Source organism: Erigeron canadensis, chromosome 8 (genome assembly GCF_010389155.1).
Source record: "Erigeron canadensis isolate Cc75 chromosome 8, C_canadensis_v1, whole genome shotgun sequence".
Taxonomy (NCBI): Eukaryota; Viridiplantae; Streptophyta; class Magnoliopsida; order Asterales; family Asteraceae; genus Erigeron; species Erigeron canadensis.
In genome coordinates, this window is record NC_057768.1 from 23,129,066 (window position 1) to 23,150,777 (window position 21,712).

The 21,712-nt window shown below is 34.3% G+C and overlaps 2 protein-coding genes across 3 annotated transcripts; one reads left to right on the plus strand and one right to left on the minus strand.

Annotated features, from left to right (window-relative positions):
- The first annotated feature begins 295 nt into the window (after window positions 1-295).
- Window positions 296-11,735, plus strand: LOC122578111. Of its 2 annotated transcripts, XM_043749993.1 has the most exons (10): window positions 296-1,889; window positions 2,493-2,966; window positions 3,053-3,354; window positions 4,439-5,143; window positions 5,228-5,506; window positions 5,596-5,757; window positions 5,845-6,783; window positions 6,875-7,090; window positions 9,031-9,291; window positions 11,136-11,735. In XM_043749993.1, the coding sequence occupies exons 1-10, from the start codon at window positions 512-514 to the stop codon at window positions 11,481-11,483; spliced, it is 5,064 nt and encodes a 1,687-aa protein (XP_043605928.1). In that variant the 5' UTR covers window positions 296-511; the 3' UTR covers window positions 11,484-11,735. The 2 variants fall into 2 exon arrangements, with proteins under 2 accessions (XP_043605928.1, XP_043605929.1); XM_043749994.1 differs by lacking the exons at window positions 9,031-9,291; window positions 11,136-11,735 and having other exon boundaries at window positions 5,845-6,546; window positions 6,638-6,783; window positions 6,875-6,910.
- A 2,340-nt stretch (window positions 11,736-14,075) lies between these two features.
- Window positions 14,076-20,149, minus strand: LOC122579918 (probable glycosyltransferase At5g25310). Its single transcript, XM_043752183.1, has 4 exons — window positions 19,890-20,149; window positions 19,537-19,688; window positions 15,272-15,629; window positions 14,076-14,815 (listed from the first exon to the last, which is right to left on the minus strand). Exons 1-4 carry the CDS (start codon window positions 20,109-20,111, stop codon window positions 14,153-14,155), a joined length of 1,395 nt encoding a protein of 464 aa, XP_043608118.1. The 5' UTR covers window positions 20,112-20,149; the 3' UTR covers window positions 14,076-14,152.
- Window positions 20,150-21,712: the final 1,563 nt, after the last annotated feature.

Sequence of the window (21,712 nt, forward strand, 5' to 3'; positions counted from 1 at the left end):
TCAATATTCACCCATTACATTGCAATCTTTATTACATTTGTAATTTTCACTACGCATACAATACATATAGATAGACATATTCATCATGGCGACAAACCGACATACATCACAACCCTAATTATTCTTCACATAACGCAAACGGTGCCAATAACGCATTACGTGCACCGTATTACATAAAACAATATCAAATCAAACATAACGATACTAAACAATGATAGTCTCTAAAAATAAATATAGAAATAAATATAAAAGGAAAGTAAAAATCAAAAGAAAATATGAAAAAAAGTAACTAACCCCTACCCTGTCCTTGTGAGTTGTGACCCTGTGCCAAGTTCACCATCATCTCCCTCCTCCAGCCCCCACTCATCACTCTCTCTATTTCCATCACCAAAAATAAAAATAAAAAAAAACCCACAAATCAAAAATCTATACATACAACATATATACATATATATATACGCAAAAAAAAATATATATATACAAATCAGTCTTTAATTAAATCCCCACTAAAATGAAACAACACCATCATCAAGAAGCTGTATCATCATCATCGTCATCACAATCAGAATCATCATCGTCCCATCAGCCGCCGCCGCCGCCACCGGCAACATCTCCGGCATCCGTACAGCTAATGAATGCAACATCTCCGGCGACTGAAGACAACCCAGTTTCATCATCGGCATCATCATCATCTGGGGGGTCTTCATCGGAGTCGGTTTCGATCGAAAGGCGAGGCGAATACGCGGCTTTATGTAAATGGACAATCAGTAATTTCCCAAAGGTAAAAACCCGAGCTTTATGGAGTAAGTATTTTGAAGTAGGTGGTTATGATTGTAGATTGTTAGTTTACCCGAAAGGCGATTCGCAGGCATTGCCCGGTTATATTTCGATATATTTACAAATAATGGACCCTAGAGGGACTTCTTCGTCGAAATGGGATTGTTTCGCTAGTTATCGTTTAACTGTTGTAAACCCTGTTGATGATAGTAAGTCTATTCATCGAGATTCTTGGCATAGGTTCTCGGCGAAAAAGAAGTCACATGGGTGGTGTGATTTTACGCCTTCTGGTTGTATACTTGATTTCAAGTCGGGTTTTATGTTTAATGATGATCATTGTGTTGTTATAACTGCGGATATTTTGATTTTGAATGAGTCGGTTAGTTTTGTGAGAGATAGTAATGAGGTGCAGGCAGGGTCTGTGTCGAGTTCTGTTGTGATGAATGGACCTGTCGGGGGTGATGTTTTGAGTGGGAAGTTTACGTGGAAAGTTCATAATTTTACATTGTTTAAAGATATGATTAAGACCCAGAAGATAATGAGCCCGGTTTTTCCTGCGGGTGAGTGTAATTTGAGGATTAGTATCTACCAGAGTTGTGTTAATGGGGTTGATCATTTGTCTATGTGTTTGGAGAGTAAAGATACTGAGAAAGCGTCGGCTACTGATAGGAGCTGTTGGTGTTTGTTTCGAATGTCTGTTTTGAATCAAAAGCCAGGGATGAATCATATGCATAGGGATTCATATGGACGGTTTGCTGCTGATAATAAGGGTGGTGATAATACTAGTTTAGGGTGGAACGATTATATGAAAATGATGGATTTTTGTGGGGCTGAGTCGGGTTTTTTGGTGGATGATACCGCTGTGTTTAGTACGTCGTTTCATGTGATCAAGGAGCACAGTAATTTCCTCAAGAATGGAGGATTGATTGGAAGTAGAATGGGGAGTGGTGCTCGAAAGTCAGATGGTCATATGGGGAAATTCACGTGGAGGATTGAAAATTTCACAAGGTTGAAGGATCTTCTTAAAAAGAGAAAGATTACTGGGCTTTGTATCAAGAGCAGGAGGTTTCAAATTGGAAATCGTGATTGTCGCCTTATAGTTTACCCTCGAGGTATGCAATGTTATTGCCCTCTTTTTGAAAGTTCTTGTTTTTGGTAGTTGTTTGACAATGTAATAAATTGTAAGTTGTACAAATGAAATATGCACATTTTTGTATCTGCAAAATGTTCAGTTTGTCGTTAGAATTACCCAGCGGATTCACAGTTCACTTTTGTAACAAACTTTTGTACCATAATTTGTAAAATCTCTAATAACATGAGCTACAGGCTAATAATTTTCTGCTACCTTTGCTCTAACTACATTACAGCTATGTTTTAAAAATTTCTGACATGTATGCTCTAAAAGTGATGGGGTTGACTATGGTAACATCAGGTTCAGCTAGTTACTTTCTAGTGTATCGGTAACCTATATCTGCTTATTATTGTTTTAGTTATGTAGGGATAGAATAATCAGTGTGATATTAGCTGCAACAAAACTGATTATCAGATGCTAGAATCTTGTTACGCATATACACCTAGTTTTATCTATTAAATAATTGCATTAGTAATGAAAAGTGATCATGTCTACTTCAAGCAGTTAGGGCTCTCTGTGGGAACTATATGGAAGGGTTAGTAGAACTATGCTTGATGTTTACACTTGTGCTTCATTGTATCAGGGCAGTCTCAGCCACCATGTCATCTGTCAGTTTTCCTAGAAGTAACAGATTCACGGAATACTACTAGTGACTGGAGTTGTTTTGTGAGCCATCGTTTGTCGGTTGTCAACCAAAAGATGGAGGACAAATCCGTTACAAAGGAATCACAGAATCGCTACTCGAAATCCGCAAAGGACTGGGGCTGGCGTGAATTTGTGACCCTAACCAGTCTATTTGATCAAGACTCTGGGTTTCTGGTTCATGATGTTGTTGTCTTCTCTGCAGATGTTTTAATTTTAAAGGAGACATCCTTAATGCACGAATTTACTGATCAAGAAAGTGAATCTAGTAATACTGCTGCCCTTACAGATAAAGGAGGCAAATTGAGTTCTTTTACATGGAAGGTAGAGAATTTTTTGTCTTTTAAAGACATAATGGAAACCCGTAAAATATTTAGCAGATTCTTTCAAGCTGGTGGCTGCGAGCTTCGGCTTGGTGAGCGGTTTTCTTCTGATCACAAGTATGTTATATAAGATACTCATAAGGTGACCAAGATGACAGTCTTTTCTACTCTATTGCAGGTGTTTACGAGTCTTTTGACACAATATGCATATACCTGGAGAGTGATCAGTCAGTTGGCACTGACCCTGATAAGAACTTTTGGGTCAAGTACAGGATGGCTATACAGAATCAAAAGAATACTTCCAAGACTGTGTGGAAGGAGTCATCTATTTGTACCAAGACTTGGAACAATTCTGTGCTTCAGTTCATGAAGGTTTCAGATATGCTCGAAGCAGATGCAGGTTTTCTTGTAAGAGACACAGTTGTCTTTGTTTGTGAAATCTTGGATTGCTGCCCATGGTTTGAGTTTGCAGATCTAGAGGTCAGTACGGTGGTTTTTAAGTACAAATACATTTATGTAGTTTAACGTTGTAGTTATATCATGAAGTTAAAGTAGGATTCTGAAGGTAATTTATCTTAGGAGTTTGCCTGATCTTGTAAGAGACGCATTTTTGTTTTTTTTAAAGACAAGTGAATATTCAAAACCGATTCTCCAAAACTGGAAGCAATGCCAGACATGGCCTTAGGTTCTAAATTCTCGTTGTTGTGTTCAAACATTATGAGAAGTAGGTTATCGCGACATATACATGTGATACAGAAATACAGTATAATTATAAATTACCGCTACTAATGAAATCATGCCTTTGAGTAGTTTGATGGCATAATGAGTGGAAGTATAAAGTTATGAAAGAGGACGGTAGATGTGTTTTTGTAGGCTCAAATGGAAGGCCTTTATCATAATAGTACACAAAAGCTGGTGTACGTGTGGACAAGTGGTTCATTTGTTTTGATTTTCTTGGCTAGATCTGTATTGTCTAACATTGTTAATAATCAAAAGCATTAAGAAATCATTATCTAGCGATTTGCAGAACTGTAATTGCTAGGTAAAAGTTATTATCAACACCCGAGTAGTGAGATAGATTTTCCATATTGGATGTGTGTGTATCTACTACCACATGCAAGTGTGAGAACAATTGATCTATCTAAGTTATGCTCTTGTCACTGATCAGGTTGATGTTCATAGTTTAGGAGGTCTTACTAAACACTTTGGGTACTCTTTAACCAGTAGACAAGAAAAGTAACAACTTTTTGAAAATAGACCCCATGCTCTGGGGTAATTCAAAACTTAATATTGGTAGGATGACACTTCGAAGTTTTTTAAGCCTAGCCTTCTATCCAAATATAATATCAGGAGCTTATAGGATACCATGCTCAATGAATATTGTGATATTGGTAAATGCAAGATTATCTGGATTCTGCTTTTTTTTGTTTTTTTGTTTTGAGAGGCATTATTTGAATTCTGTTAGTTTTGAGTTTACTACACTAGGATAGATATCTCTATCTAGAGTCTTTCCTCTATCTTTTTCATATATCTATATTCAATTAATTATGTCTTTATCTTCCAGGTTTATGCTTCTGAGGATGATCAGGATGCTTTGACGACTGATCCTGATGAACTGATTGATTCAGAGGATAGTGAAGGAATCAGTGGAGACGAAGAAGACATATTCCGAAACCTTCTTTCTAGAGCAGGCTTTCATCTCACATACGGGGATAATCCTTCACAGCCCCAAGTCACCTTAAGAGAAAAGCTTCTCATGGATGCTGGTGCAATAGCGGGATTTTTAACCGGACTTCGAGTATATCTTGACGACCCTGCCAAAGTAAAGCGTTTGCTTCTACCAACCAAGTTTTCTGGTCCCAGTGATGGGAAGAAAAATGTTAAATCTGATGAATCATCTCCAAGTCTAATGAACCTCCTGATGGGAGTCAAAGTGTTGCAGCAGGCAATAATAGATTTGCTTCTGGATATTATGGTGGAGTGCTGTCAACCATCAGAAGGAAGCTTGAATGATGATTGTTCAGATGGGAGTTCTAGACCTTCTCAAGATGGTAGTGGAGCTAGTAGCCCCCCAGAATCTTCACAGCTTTATGTAAATGGCAGGCTGGATTCTGCAAAAGATGAGATCTCTACTGCTTCTGCTGTACAAAGCTCAGACATGAATGGAAATCATTCATCTGAGAAAACATTTACTGGACATGGGCAGCCTTTCTGTCCACCTGAAACATGTGCCGCTAGTTCGTCTGAGAGTTCCTCCATTCGGTCTAAGGTGTGCCTAACCACTTCTTTAGAAGTCTTAGTTTATCTTTGTTTATTTTTTCTTTCTATTTGCTTAGCAGATTGTTGTATCCAGACTAAATGGCCAGAGCAGTCTGAGGAACTTTTAGGATTGATTGTGAACTCTTTGAGAGAGTTAGACGGAGCAGTTCCACAAGGATGTCCCGAGCCAAGACGAAGACCTCAGTCTGCACAAAAGATTGCTCTTGTATTGGACAAGGCTCCTAAGCATCTGCAACCTGACCTAATTGCTCTTGTGCCCAAGTTGGTTGAGCATTCAGAGCATCCACTTGCTGCTTGTGCGCTTTTGGATAGACTCAAAAGGTCAGATGCAGAACCTGATTTACTACTTCCGGTAAGATGCTGTCTGTGTTTATTGAATACTTGCTTTTCCTGATTTATAGTTGGCAATCTAGTTATTTTTTCATGTGGCTTGATGTCCAGGCTCTTGGTGCCCTTAGCCAGTTGAAATGCAATGGTGAAGTTTGGGAGAGTATTCTACATCAATCTTTTGAACTTCTAGAAGACTCTAATGATGCTCCTCTTGCAGCAACAGTTGATTTCGTCTTCAAGGCTGCATTGCATTGCCAGCATCTTCCAGAAGCAGTAATTGCTTTTATCTTTCTTTAAATGGTTACAGTATGAAAATTGAAAATTGTTTCAAGTCTTCTTACTTAAATTTGTTGTATACAGGTCAGGTCTGTGCGTACAAGGTTAAAATTTTTGGGTGACGAAGTGTCTGCTTGCGTTCTTGATTATCTGAGTCGAACAGTAGCAAGTTGTACTGATGTTGCTGAGGCTATACTAAAAGACATCGACAATGATGATGATTATCGTGAAATAGGCCCGTTAATGCCTTGTGGAATATTCTTATTTGGTGAAAATGGAGCAACTTCTGATAGATTGCATATGGACCCACAAAATTTTTGTGCGTCAACAGCTAATTTTTCTGATGTTTACATTTTATTAGAAATGTTGTCCATCCCATGCCTTGCTGCCGAAGCTTCCCAAACATTTGAGAAAGCCGTGGCACATGGTGGAATCATACCCCAGTCAGTGGCAATGGTCTTGGAGAGACGTCTGGCTCGACGGTTCAATCTAACTTCACAGTTTGCTGCTGGGAATTTTCAGCATGAGGAAGTGGGTGTGGAAGGAGAAACCATTGAACAACTGAGAATCCATAGGGATGATTTTACTTCTGTTCTTGGTTTAGCTGAAACATTAGGGCTTTCTAGAGATTCTTGTGTGAGAGAGTTTGTGAAAATGCTTTATACGATATTGTTTAAGTGGTATGCTGATGGGCCTTACAGGTTGCGGATACTGAAGAGGCTTGTTGACAGAGCCACTAGTACTACAGATACTAGTCGAGAAGTAGATTTAGATTTGGAAATTTTGGTATTCCTTGTTTCTGAGGAACAAGAATTTGTTAGACCAGTTTTGAGCATGATGCAAGAAGTTGCTGATCTGGCAAATGTTGATCGTGCAGCTCTTTGGCATCAGTTATGTGTTAGCGAAGATGAAATTATTCGCATTCGTGAAGAAAGCAAAGCTGAAGTTTCAAGTATGGCTGAAGAAAAGGCTGTTCTGGTGCAAAGACTGAGTGATGCTGAGGCTACTAACAGCCGCCTTAAGGTACCCGTATAGAGTATAAATCTATAGTTATAACGGAACATGTTATAATGGTGGTTTGAACTTCAGTTTTTATATTTCGATGAAATGTCAGACGGAGATGAAGGCTGAAGTGGATCGATTTGCATTGGAAAAAAAGGAAATGTGTGAGCAAATGCACGAAATTGAAAGTCAACTTGAATGGCTTCGGTCAGAACGAGATGATGAAATTTCTAAGCTTACTTCTGAAAAGAAAGTATTCCAAGAGAGGCTTCATGATGCAGAGACACAACTTTCTCAATTGAAATTTCGGAAACGTGATGAATTGAAGGTATTTTGCTTATTTTGTAACTCATTTTATTGTCATTAAGAAGATTTTGTGCTTTAAGTTTTTGCTTATGTAGATTAAAAATTATTAGATACTATTTGGAAAATTGATGCTTCTTCCTAAAATTTCTCTACCACAAACTTGACATGCATTATTTCTCTCTCCCTACTTTGTGTATTGATTTTGCCAAGTCATTTGATTTTATAGTATGGAGTAAGTTGTAGGCTCTAACCCTCCTTCCTTAATTGCTTTCAAAAGTTCTGACATTAATCATCTTGATTTCCATAGATATGTCTTTGTAAGTCGAGCGTTCTTGAGGATTAATTAATAAAAGAGGTAAATATGGTATTTCATATTTCCATAGAAAATATAAGCAATGACAGTAGTTCAAATAATTATAAGCAACAACAGTATATCCATGACCATTGTTAGGTAACCCTATAAATAAGTAACAATAATCGTTGCTGAATGAGTGTTGTTGGGGGGACAGTTGTCTCCTGAAGGCAGGCGAATTTGTTTTCTCTCATTGATATGCTTTTTATATTCAGTAAATATCTCGTTTGGGTCCTGAGCAGTTTGAGATGGCTAATGATGGAACTTTATGGTTCCATGAATCGATAGTCATGATGGAAACATTCTCCTTTTACAAAAAAGTTTCTGCTGGTCAATATCTAGATAACTTTGGTGATTTGCTTGATGGCCAGTTTTTAAGTGCTATTATCTTAGCAGTCCAGACTGTACTGATCTGTGAACTCATTGCTATTATCATTTATACTAAATTCCTCTGGGCAAAAGAAAATATCCCCCTTTTCTATTTTCCCGATCTCTGCTTCCACTTACTTAGAAAGCCATTCACCTTCTTAGAATTTCTTCTTCCTGCTCAAAATCTTTTCTATCTTTTAGTTTTTGGTTGGAATGTATTTTGTGGCAGTTCAGTGTATATGACAGAAAGAAAGTACCCTACAGCTTTTAGCAATTAATACCATAAAGTTGATGCATTCTAAAATTTAACCCGTCCCCTCTAACTTCACTAACCTTGTTAAAAAACAACCGGATTTAGTCATGCGTCACTCTTTTTACAAAGGCATACAAGCTACAATTGTGAATACTGTCGTTATGGGTTATTTTGCTATTGGTTTCTTTGTCCATATTTGCAACAGCTACCGTAACTACCTCTGTTGGAGGTTATATTTGACTTCCTCATGTATAATTCATAAAAAGAAGCAACTTAAGAAGTTGCATATGTCGAGTGTTGGTTATTTATTTTATCCTTCAACTCAAGAGCAAAATTGCTAAACTCCAGATTCAGTTTAAGAAGTCTAATGACTTCATTGTTGAGTTATTCTTTTATTAATTTGCATTGGATAGCATGCAAAAGTTCATGAAGACATAAGTGTTGCCAAACCTTTTTTCCAGATTTAAGCTAAATGACTAGTGGCCTGTTCGTTAATTATGTCTACTTTTGCATTCATTTTCAGTAAAGTCCTAAGAGTTATCTAAGATTTTAGAGAAAAAAGTTAGTGTTTCAAGGAGATTGAAACCAAAAGGAACTCAATTGTTACAAAACCTTCATTTAGGGCATCTTCATTGGGAGGTTGATGAAAAGGTTTCTTTGAATCAAAAGTCATTGGGAAAGGTTAATACCACTGGCTCGAATAGCTTATTTGATGGATAGGTTGATAATCCTCTACCTCTTGAGCAAAAGCTTTTTCCAATCAAGTGGCAAAAAAAGCTTTAGAAAAAGCTTTCCATTGGAGTAGATGACTTTTTAGTAGGTTATAGTGAGTGCAATTAAACTTAGAGATAAGCACAAAAAATATCTGTAGAAGTTCTAATATAGTTCGGTTAGAGAATGAAATTAAACTTGGAGCTGTTTTATGTCTTGTAAATATAAAGGCGGTCACTGAGTAAGGTTTACATTTGTTGCATATATATGGTTGCAGAGAATAACAAAGGAGAAAAATGCTCTTGCTGAAAGACTACGGAATGCTGAAGCTGCAAGGAAAAGATTTGATGATGAGCTCAAGCGTTATGCAACAGAGAATGTAAGTCGAGAAGAAATCAGGCAGTCACTCGAAGACGAAGTCCGACGATTGACCCAAACAGTTGGTCAAACCGAAGGAGAAAAGCGTGAAAAGGAGGAACAGATTGCTCGATGTGAGGCATATATTGATGGCATGGAATCCAAGTTGCAAACTTGCGAGGTTTGATTCTTTTTATAGCTCATCAACTTCTTTATTACTCATTTTTATATTAGTGGCTCCAAGTAGGATTTCCCGTTGATATAGAACCAGAAGACCCTTGATCTGAACGCTTTTCAATTACCAAACAACCTTTAATATGAACTGTTTTTAACTACCTAACAACCCCTGATCTAAACCAATTACTATGTATTATGCATTTACCCTCAAAATTTTAAGAGGTTAACTTGCATTGACTTTAACATTATGCACGGGTATTACGGACCTTTAAATTTGAGGGGAAAATCTATGCAGTTTTTTCTCCCCATTTTAAATTCGAAGTTTTTGGTTCTCTACCGTATGTCCCCCTAAATGCTCATCCCAAGCATTTCCCACGCAGGCCTCATTACATTTATACACATATACGGGAGCAAATACATCACCATAAAAAACACTCACACACTCATCACATTTCGCTGCCGACGCATTGCGTGGGTTACCTTCCTAGTTACATAATAAAGTTATAACTGTAAGTTGATCAGCTTTCATTGTCTTTCTTTGCAACTTGAGAACATCGTAGACGTTTTAAGTTGATACATTCTATTTCTTTCTTTCCAACTCAAGACCACAGAGTGAAATATTTTTAATAAAATAATCAACATAAGAAAAGATCTCCCATTCTTTTGTTTTCTTTTCTTTCCAAAATCAAGAACACAAGGTAAAACTACTTTGGAAAGTTATAGTAATTTGAACCTAGTATATTTACTTCCATTTTTTATAACTATTGCAACAATTTTAATCATCTACTTATGGCATTAGTTGCTAAAATAAATAAACTATAAGCCAAAGCTACACGTTTACTGGAATCATTTTATTTTATCGGTGGTATTGATTGTAGTTCATAAGACTTATCCAAATATCTACTAAAGGTATCATGTGTGACTAGCTACTAACAAGTTATGTTAAAAGTGTGCACATCAGCTGTTACAGTTAGTTTGGAATAGAAAATAGATTATATGTCATCAATGGGTGAAGTGAGGGCTGCTTCTTGATCTTGATCTTTATATCTTTGATTTTATGATTTCGTGAGTGAAAATATGTCAATTCTGCATAGCATATCTGCAAGCATAAGGTCATAGGATCTTAAGATCTTGCTCTTATCCTTGGCTTTTACCGAATTTAAAGAATTACTAATAGTCAAATTTTATTTCTATAAAAATGGTCATAGCTCTAGAAGTAGCTATTTGTGGTCAATTTGAATGCTTGCAGTTCCCAAGGGCTGAACAGACAGATTCCTAAGTTTCTATATTCACTGCATGGTTATATGCGTGGGATGTTTTGATGTATTAGCCAACTAAACATAGGAATAGTTGGAAAATATTGCATGTATCAATTTTTACCGCTCATCTTAAAATCTGATAATTCTGACCTGCTAAATAACCGGCTATCAGAATCATAAATTGCTCGACTGTTGATAAATCCTAATTGCCCTCGATTACTAACTAGTTAATTTTGTGGACTATAAATGAGACTACCTATACCTTGTAACTGCTAAAAATGAAGTGCCTCATCTAACAAATCAAATCCACTTTTACACTGTTATGCATACCCACATCACTTGCCAGTTGCAAGTTTAACAGCATCATCTGAATAACAAAAAATAAATAGGGGTAGCTAGCTCGTTGGAACAGCAAAATGGGTGATGGGTCAAAATCAACCACCTTCAGATACTCATTTTATGGATATTCTTGCATTTTTGAAATTGGAAAGAGGAAAAAGTATAGCTAAGAAATGTCTTCTGTCACCATATTGTATTGCTATTGGACTGATTGAAGAAATTGTGCTAACGGGCAGTTTTACATGTGCAGCAATACATCCATAGTCTGGAGGGATCCCTTCAAGAAGAAATGTCGAGACACGCTCCTTTATATGGTGCAGGCCTTGAAGCTCTTTCGATGAAAGAGCTTGAAACGATTTCTCGGATTCATGAAGAGGGATTAAGACAAATACACGCCCTTCAACAACTCAAAGCAGCCAGTTCAGCTGGCAGTCCTCACTTGAGTCCTCACTCTCTTACACATGGTCATGGCATATACCCGGGTGCACCACCACCAATGCCTGTTGGTCTCCCACCTCCCCTTGTTCAAAACGGTTTGGGGGCTCATGGCAATGGCCATGTAAATGGTGCAATTGGACCTTGGTTCAACCATTCTTGAACCAGACACACTCATACACGGGACGTAGCCCCGTCTTGAAGTTTTTGAGTCATGTTGTTTTGGCATTTTGGTTGGTAGAACTATTGGAAACATAGAAATCATATAGATCTATAAGAGATGTATGATATATTTCGTATATGGAAAGGTGCTAAAAATGAGTCCAATAGAACTAACAGTTGAAATTGTCACATTTTGGAGTTTCTCATTTCATATTAATCAACGGGCATCTAGAGAAGTTTTGGTTTCCTTGCACATTACAGAGTATGTTTTTAGGTTTACTGGAAATGATTCATCCAATTTTTTCTGTTAAATGCGGATACCAAGTCATTAGATAGAGATTTTAGTCCGCTATTTTTTTATTTCTATATAAAAGTTTAGGGTTAATAATCATCTTAACTCTTTAACTTGTTTTCTCAATGATAAAATTCAAGTTTAGTTTTGTTAATATCAAGTCTCTAAATCTGTGCGGTAGAATCCTGTTTGGCTCATTTAATTTGAGCTCAACTTGTTTGGAGCCTTTGAAGTAAACAAGTATGACTCGTGGTTGGTTTGAAGGTCGAGCTCAATTTGTTTATTAGATAAATTTATTGCTTGAGTGTGTCATCTTTTCTAACTAAATTCAGTTATAACTATTTATTATTATATACATAGAATTTTTTAAACCATCAGTTACAACTATATGGATGTAACTTATGATAAGGTCTCAAGAAGTGCAAAGACATAAGAGAGGTACAATGATTGAGGTACCGATCGTGACCTTGTATATCGAAAGTTCTCCTGGATTTGACTAAATGATCAAACTTATTTCAGTGTTTCATTTAGGACATCCAACGATGACAATTCTTTTTATAATTACTACGATTATTCCAACATAATATTAATTATATCATGGCTTACACTATTGAGGCATGATATTATGTCGGTTATAATTTGCTATGGGCATGTATTATTGCCATCTATTGTAGACTTGTAGTTAATAATGGGTGCATTCGAGTTATGTATAATTTCTAATGGGTCAAATGGGTAATCAAGACTTGAGAGGTTAAACAGGGTCAAAAGGTGCCCAAAATGTATTTCTATGGCATAAACCTCGTAAATGATGTTATTCAAATATTTGAATTATCATTGAACTTTATTATTATGTGAAAGTGCCGAGAGGATTTAAGTGTTGAAAAGCTCGTTTATGATTTTGTGTGTTTATCATTGAACTTATGTAGTTCGCGTAATCATATTTGAAACATTTATTGCTTATAAATACTCGTAGTTAACAAGTTCGGACAAAAACTGTACATGGATCAACCTATCTGACAAGTACAAAAATCGTTATGATCCATAAATCCATTTATTTTGATATGTTTCATGTCTCTTTTGAACCACTCATATTGCTATCTCTAATTAGAATCCCTTGTGAGAAATCCTTTTATGGCGCTTGTAGTTCTAGACACGTCAGATGTTCATATATATAGCCTTGCATTTAGTTAAATAGAGGATAGTATAATAACATCTGAATTGGTTATTGTGGTTTACTAAAGTACAAGAGTAGTTTCATGTGCTCAGTTTTTTCTGTAAATAGATGCCTATACCATTACCTATCTACCCTTGCTACTTGTTTCATGTCGCATGTCCTGCAGAGAACCATGACGATCTGCTAGAAAGCTAGTTCGACTTTCGTGCCACCTGGCGACTCCCTTAAATGTACGTGTTTTTCAGGGTTATCGTTTATGGAACTCGGTCACTGTCTACGGAAATTCCTGCTCACGTGGGAGATATATCTCATAGTTCATTAGAATGGGGCTGATACCTCAAAACACACTGATAGGTTAGTAAAAATTGATAGAGGAAGTTGGGGCCTATGATTTTTAACATGAATCATATTATCCAACCGATTTTTTTGAAGTTGGTAGGGAGTGCCTATAATGAGAACACTAAGTATACTTCTGAGTTCATTTACCCCAAAACAAGAATAGGCAGAGATTACACAGCACGAGTTTTAACCCCATTGGAGCATTATAAGTTACTCGTTCTTTTCTTGTCACAAGGTCACGGTCAAAAGAAATGGTGGTAAGACTCTGAATCTCCCAGAAAAGAACAAGAAAGCCGAGCTCAATGCTTCAATAAAGAATCTCATTCAAAAGATTAAGGCTTGGTGGAAACCAGGATAGAATAGCTCAAGTGAATTGCATATCAAGGATGCCACACAGGCTGCCCTTTAGACATCTTATAATGGACTATAACCAGACCTTTGACTTTGAGTTTCAGGCTTGTCAAGGATCGTGCAGGAGAAGTTGAGAAAAACAGATTTATTGAATGGGTCGGTTATTGGAGACATTTCGTCTTTGCCAAAGGGGCCTGTGTTAGCACACGACATGACAGCCATGGAGGTTATGATTCGGAATAACACGACGGGTTCTATTAGTTTGTGATTGTTACAAATGTTGCACAAACAAACTTCAAACTTGTTGATTATTTTCAAATGTTCAAAAAGAGTCAAAAATCAGTAAAATCTATTCTAACCCCCTCTAGGTTTCACTTACAAATTTAATGTTCAAAATTACCCCAAAAATAAGTAAATAACATATGAAACAATGGGCCTGTAAAACTTTACTATTTTTTCTGTTAGTATATTTCTGATCACAACTTAACTATACCATAACATATAACCAGAGATCTTATACTAAATTTAGATTTAATCTCCTGAGCCAAACAGAATGCAATATCATATGATACACATCAAACCTTTCTGCAGGTTCATTCAAAACGAAATGTCTCCTTACTGCTCTCAAATTCCTCTTTAGCTTCAAGTACTTGTCATCAGTCACCGATGTCAAGATTTCTTTCAAATGAGGAATTTCCGACACCTTAACATGAATCGAGAAAGCCTCCCACTTCAACACGTCGCTAAAAGGCAAGACATAGTGTTCAGAAATCATAACAGGCACACATTCTGCATAAATAGCCTCAACAATCCTGGGACTAGCGACTTCATAACCGCTAGGACACAGGCAGTATTTAGAGGCTAACATAAACGGGTAATAATCTAGGCCTTTTGGGAGGTACTCGTAGACTTGAAGATCAGGGTCCCGACCCTTCCAGTGTTGCAAGAGGACGGGCCGTATTGGACCGTGGACCCCACCTGCAAAGAAGGCAAGGTGGGGTCTAGGAGAGGATGGTGGTGGAAGAGAGAGAATGTGTGGAATGTTGCCGTGACGGAGGTTGATTTCGGGCAGACTGACATCTTTTTGTGGGTCGAATCCTTCTGATGAGTTGGCATTGCATAGGACCCGGATTGAAGTGTTGTAAAGGATGGGATCACCTTTTGTGGCATGCGGACCCTGAAATGTTTTTGGAAATGTAAATAAGAAAAGCTGCTATATGTAAGGTAAAAATATCATGAAATATTGGCATGACTAAAAAAAAAAAAACATTCATTTGGTCCAAGTGCCTATATATCATGATTCATGTGGCTCTTTATTAGGTTCTGAAATTTTAGTTGATTTTCCCTTAAAGGTAAAATGTTGTGCGTTCACAATATATATTTGTTTCCTAGAAACCTCTACACTTTGATGCATCAATAACTTTTAGAGAACAACATGTGAAAAAAGTACAAACATATGTCAGTTCCAAAACCATATATTCTTACACCAATATAGGTGCACAAAAAGATAAATAAATGAAGTTTTTAAATTAATTATTGGTTAAAAAGGAAGATGTATAAAATTCAGTCCATTTAATATAAAGAGACTAAGGAAGGAATAAGTGATTAGGGGAAAAAGTAAGCAAGTAATTACCCAATCATGACAAGAGAGCATGAAGTGATCAGCAGAATGAGTGGTGTTCCAGAAAGGGTGTTTGGTGGAGATAACTCTGATGTAATCAGAGACAAAGTGTTGGAGTGGGGTGAGATCATAGGAATCAGGCTTATACAGATACTTGACCATCCAGGTGACACTGAATGGCATGAAGAAAACATGGGCCTTTTCTGCATCTTTTGTTCTGAAACTATGTCCTCTTTTACCATGTTCCATTTCCTGTATAAACCTTCCTTCTATTGTGTATATATCTTTACATGGTCCATCATGTACAACTGGCAGATCACCCTCTTCATATACATATACTTTAAATCTCTTCTCCATCTCTATATAGCTCCTGCATGTATGCATTTTAGTTTTTTGCAATTAAATCGAGAAACTTTCGATTATTATAAATAGTAGGCCGGTCCAGGTAATTTATGCAAATTACTAAGGTGATAGGTAAATACTAGTAAATCATAAGAAACAAAAGTGAATATTTAGGAACAGAAAATAAAAGTACAGGTGTTTGACTTTGACACATATGATGACTTTGCTTGTTACCTACTTATGCATTTTGGTTTTGAACATAAAAAAACCCAACTTAATGTATCTCTTAATTTAATAATGACTTTCATGATGTATGTATCAATTGCTCACTCTTATAAATACTTTTGGTTATAAGTGATCCAAGTAGCGAGTTAATAAATATTTGAAGCCTATGTTACACACATAAAACACTCAGGTTTAGTGCAGGCAAACTCCGTCATTAGATGGATGTACTACTGTTGGAATAAGTCATTGTGCCGTTTGATTTCTGACAGATCATGGACATCTTTTGAAGATCAAAACAGATTATATATATATATTCGATATCGTCCTATCTTTCCCTCTGCCAAAATAGGCAAATACTCGTAGCACAGAATATACATTTCATTTAAAATGTTACTACTACATATATATAGGAACATCGATCATACGTTATAAAAGTAACAAGTTAATATACAGTATATTGTAAACATTTTATTTGACAAAGGATGAGTTATATTTTGTACGTGTGAGGAAAAGTAATACTTGTAGTAAACAAGTGGTGGAGGAGGGGCATGGGTGAAAGCACTATAGAGCTGCTGCTAGCACAACCACATGCGTGTATAAGAAGCAAGGGCTTTCATTTTCTTATAATGATTATAACCCCATAAGGCCATAAATATAGTGACATTTTCCTCTTTTGATTAATGGAATGTTGTAGTTATCATGTTGGTAGTGACTTAGAAGGAAAGTAGTTCCAAAAGGCAATCCAAGCTTTTCCTATTGTTTTTGCAATAGAATCAAAGATATTGTGATTAACAAACAATTGGTTCTTCACTTTTTATATAAATGCAATCTTTTGGACATTAGCTCTTTGTAACTTTTATACTTTTTTATAAGTTAAAATATATATATATATATATATTTGTCTATTGTTAACAATTCAAACTAATTGTTGACTTAATTAAAGTTAACAAGATTTTTAGTTTTGTACTTTATTTGAGAAACACATCTAAGATACAATGTATATCTATCTATAGTCAATATTACAAATTAAGAAATTGGCTCAACTCAACAAGAATTTTCGTTTTGTACGTTTTCATCTATTTGGACTTTGATATTATAATCGAAAATAAATTTCTTCCCCAAGCTAATATTTTCTTGGGGTTATAAGAATGGAAACAATAAACATGAAGATATTCATTGATTTTTAACATTAGATGTATAATAATTTGTGATATATAATTTGTAAAAGAAGTAGATAGTTGAAGACTTGAAGGTCTTCCAGAACAAAAAAATAAATAAAAGTAATAATAATAGTAATAACAAAAAAAGGTAAACACATTCCATACGTCCAATAAGTAGAAAAGGTACAAAAAGTATTACTTTGTGTTCATTTTCCTTCCTTTAAAAGTTAAAACGCTTTTCAAATTTTCTAGTCATAATCGTATTTAATTGGACGGGTTTAAAAGAAAGTAGTGTAACACATTCAATTCCAATACCGGCATGGATTAATGTATACGAGAGATAGTTCTCGCGCGTTGCGGCGGTGAGATGGTGGAGATGATAGGTCAAATCATAGAGTATGATAGCCAAATGTCTTAGCCGTATGGGCTCCGCCCTCAGATTTAAGAATTCGTCGAAAGTATATCGAATGACATCTCTAATAAAAAAACATGAAATTTTAAAAACACTCATATAATTTTTATAATTTATCGATATACGGTTTTTGACACAAAAGATTTTGAATGAATTAGAGGAAAAAATGATTTATGAAGAAGAGGGAAAAAAATGAGTGGTTGAGATTTAAAGGTTTATTAGGTACAATACAAATAATGTTGCATTTGTTCACACTTTTAGTTAGCGTGAACAATTTAAAAATTTTGTCACACTTTTCTGCGTGTAAAAATATAAAGTTTTAAAAATGTGTAGAAATTTCTTCACACTAAAAAATGTGTATAATTAAAAGTTCATACTTTTTAGTGTGGACTTTCATAGTTATTTTGTAACACCTCATTTGTTCACGTTAACAAATGGGGTGTTACAAAATAATTATGAATGTTCACACAAAAAAGTGTGAACTTTTAAATCTACACACTTTTTAGTGTGAAAAATTCCACACATCTTTAGTTCTACATATTTTTACATACATAAAAGCGTGACAAAATTTTTAATTTGTTCACACTAACTGAAAGTGTGGACAAATGCAACATTATTTATAGTGGTAAAGATGTTTAAATTAGTGAATATATAAGAAGGGTAATTTAGGTAGTTTAAATATTTGAAAAAGAACAAAATATTTTATAAGATAAATATTAGAAGTATTAGATATAGATAGATGTCTAACATTTCCTTATACCAATTAACATAGCAAGAAGTCAATTTACGATAACTATTAGTTACACTTTTATCAAAACTCATTTCATCATATATATATATATATATATATATATATATACTAGGTTTTTTATCCGTACGATGTGCGGTAGTTATATTAATTTTTTAAAACTTTTAATATTGACATTAATAAATTTACAATGAGCTACATTTAAATACCAAAATACTGAAATAGTATGTAATTTTAATCTAATACTTAAGTCATTTTCGATAGTCGGATCCATTAAAAAAACATGCTTGGATGAATGGACAAAGAGCATATTATATTAGATACAAAATGAATAGCTAAAACAAATGAAAACGGCCTGAGCAAACTTTCATATAATCACCATTAAAAAAACGAAAGGAACCTCATATAAATGTTGAATAAAAAAGATAATGAAATATCATTAGGTATAGACGTGATTTTTTAAACTAAAGAGAAGATATCATTTTATATAATGAGAAGATCTTAGATTCTTACAATATATATATTTATTTATTTATTTTAACATATATACCTTCATTTGTTTTCTAAATATATAGTTTATTTAAAAAAAAATATGGAGTTGACACATAAGATAAAATCTTATGTGACAATTTTTTAAATTGGTTTTAGATTGCAAGAGGGCTTTAAAGTGCTTGGTTAACTATTGTTTTATAAGAGTTATAGATATATATATATATATATATCTATATATTATATATGTATATTCTTTTAAATTTCAAAAACATGATAAAAGAGTTATTTAAACATAATATTTACAAATTTAAAGAGCTTATGGTCGGTTTTGGCTATACAAAGTCGTTGGTCTTTTTAAATAAAGTTACATATAAAAGATTTACTTTTTCAACTTATAATTATATTTCAACAAACTCTTCAATTATTACGCTACGTATCATTTTTATAGTATTTAATCAAGCTTTGAATTTATAGATAAATAATACGAGTAATTATAATCTTATTATCACTCATCAATATTATTACTCGTACATCACAAAACATGAAAGAAGTCTTCATTTTGTTGTAACTATATAATAGATTACGAGAAATAATCTCTACTATATATTACTCGTATAATATAAATATGAAACATTTGAAAGAGAATCGTAAGCATATTACTATTATTAAACCTCTTTGATAAATGAAATGAAAATTATTTTACTCTGGTCACTGATTTTTATCCCTTTTAAATATTTCAATGAAAAAACACAAATTTATATAGCCGTCCACCATCAGCCCATCACCTTAGCTTCAAGGAAATTATAAATTTTAATTTCAAATTTAAGTTTGAATTTAAATATTCGAGTATTGATCAGATGATAGTATGAAGTAGGTGTGAAGCTAGCAGGAAGCTTACTGATAAAACTCGCCGGGATTATGATAAATATCAGTCGACAAAACGTCACCGTTTTGCAACAACTGAGATAGGTTCCTAACTGATGAAGCCGCTCCCCTAATTGCAGCTCTCGCTCTCGAAAGTTCCGTCTCCGGTTTCCGTATCCGTTGTCTCTGCAATTTTTAATTACGTCAATATATTTCATTCAATATTAAATTATCAGTTATTATCAACAATTATAATTTCAAATTTCAAAATATCAAACAGATATATATACACACACACAGATAGATACAAACATGCACGTATATGTATAGGTGATTATTATGATTATTAAGTTGATATACGATCAGTTAAGTAATTTACGAACTTACAGTAAATGAAGGATTTCGGTTCTCATTCGGCGCAGAGGATCGATTTTCGGTACGTTGCGGACTCAAATCGATCAAATTATTTTGCAATCGAACGACGCCAGGAGGAATCACAAACTCCGGTGGTTTTGAAACAGAGCTGCCGGAGGAAACGATCAGAAAAACAGCGAAAATCGTAAAGGAAATCGCCGGTGCCACGTAAGCAACATGCTCTCCGTATTTCATGACGAGGAGGAGGAGGAGAGTGTGAGAAAGTGTAACGCTTGGTGTGATGAATGTGATTTTTTCTTAAGCTGGATCTGTATTTATATGCTAATTTTATGGCGGAAAAAAGGCGTTGTTTGACTTGAATTTACATATTTGACCTCATTTGAGAAAAGTAGGAGTGAACTTGCCGGATATGTTGTTTACAGATTACAGATACATGTATATATTGGTGGCTCCGATATATATATATTACTAGTGTTATTAATTATGTACTTAATTATGTTGATCGAGTTTGAAATATTATTTGTTGTTTTTATCTTTGGTAAACTAATAATGAAATGAATGTGTTCAATTAGTTTGTTATTTTGTAGATGAAATACAGTCTATATCCTAACGACTAGAAGTAGAATTTGATTTTAATTCCATGTCATGGTTATAGTAACTAGATTAATATATTTATCTTTATCTTTATACATATTATATACTATATACATTTATTATATCTTTAAAAATTTTTAAAACTTTCCACTATATATTATTAATTACTCTTTTTATTCTTTCACAAAAATATTATTTTAACCAAAATTTTGAAATGTATAATATAATTATATTAAAATCTTAATCATTAATGTTCTAAAAAAAAATATAATAATTTAATCATAAATTCAACAAATAATAATATCACAGTATCTACAAACATTTAAGTATATAATATTTTAACAAGTAATATGACTCATTTAATCTATATGAAATTCGTACCGAAATACTGACATTTATAATGTTTTTAAAGTGTAGCGTTTTGTATCTGATTGTGTGTATACACGGAATTTAAAATCTAATATCCACTTTAGATTAAGGTCGTACATTACATGACGGGGAAAATAAATGAAATGAAAGTTTGTTGAATACTAGTATAAAATAAGTGTGAATATATTATCATAACAAAACTCTATATAATATCAAAATAATAGAGTTAATAAAAACAAATCATTAATAACATGTTAAAATGAATTAAAATTCAAAATTTTATTATAACAAAGCCACATATAAAACCTATTATAATAAGAGAAAAATGAGTATGAGGTTGTTATGCATTAAAACTTCGGTGAAAAACTCTTTATATACCAATATTTTAATATTTTGAATAAATATTTGCCCCGTGATTTTTATGGTTTAAAAGAAGGTATGTGAGAGATTTTCCACTCAATTAGATGCCTAACAGCCTCATATTCCCTTCCCCAAGTAGTAAATATCTAATGAATGAATGAAAGTTATCATTTTTTTTTCTTTTTATATTTTCTTGAAAACCACATTGATTATAAAATTATTAACATTTTCATCTTTATCTTTTTTTCGAACATTCAATCGACACACGACATCATCGTATAATGGTGAAGTCTTGCACTTACCAGAAACAACGAGATGTTGACTATAGGCCGTTACAAGTATTCGGAGGAAAAATTCCCAAGACTTGTCAACCCTAAGGATCGAACTTAAGACCTTGGGTAAAACCTGAGAATGCCTCTAACCAGTTGGACTAGTTATTTTAAACTTCAAAACTCATCATTTATTAGCTCGGTAATCTTTGATGAACCATTACTCTATATGTTAAAGCCGAT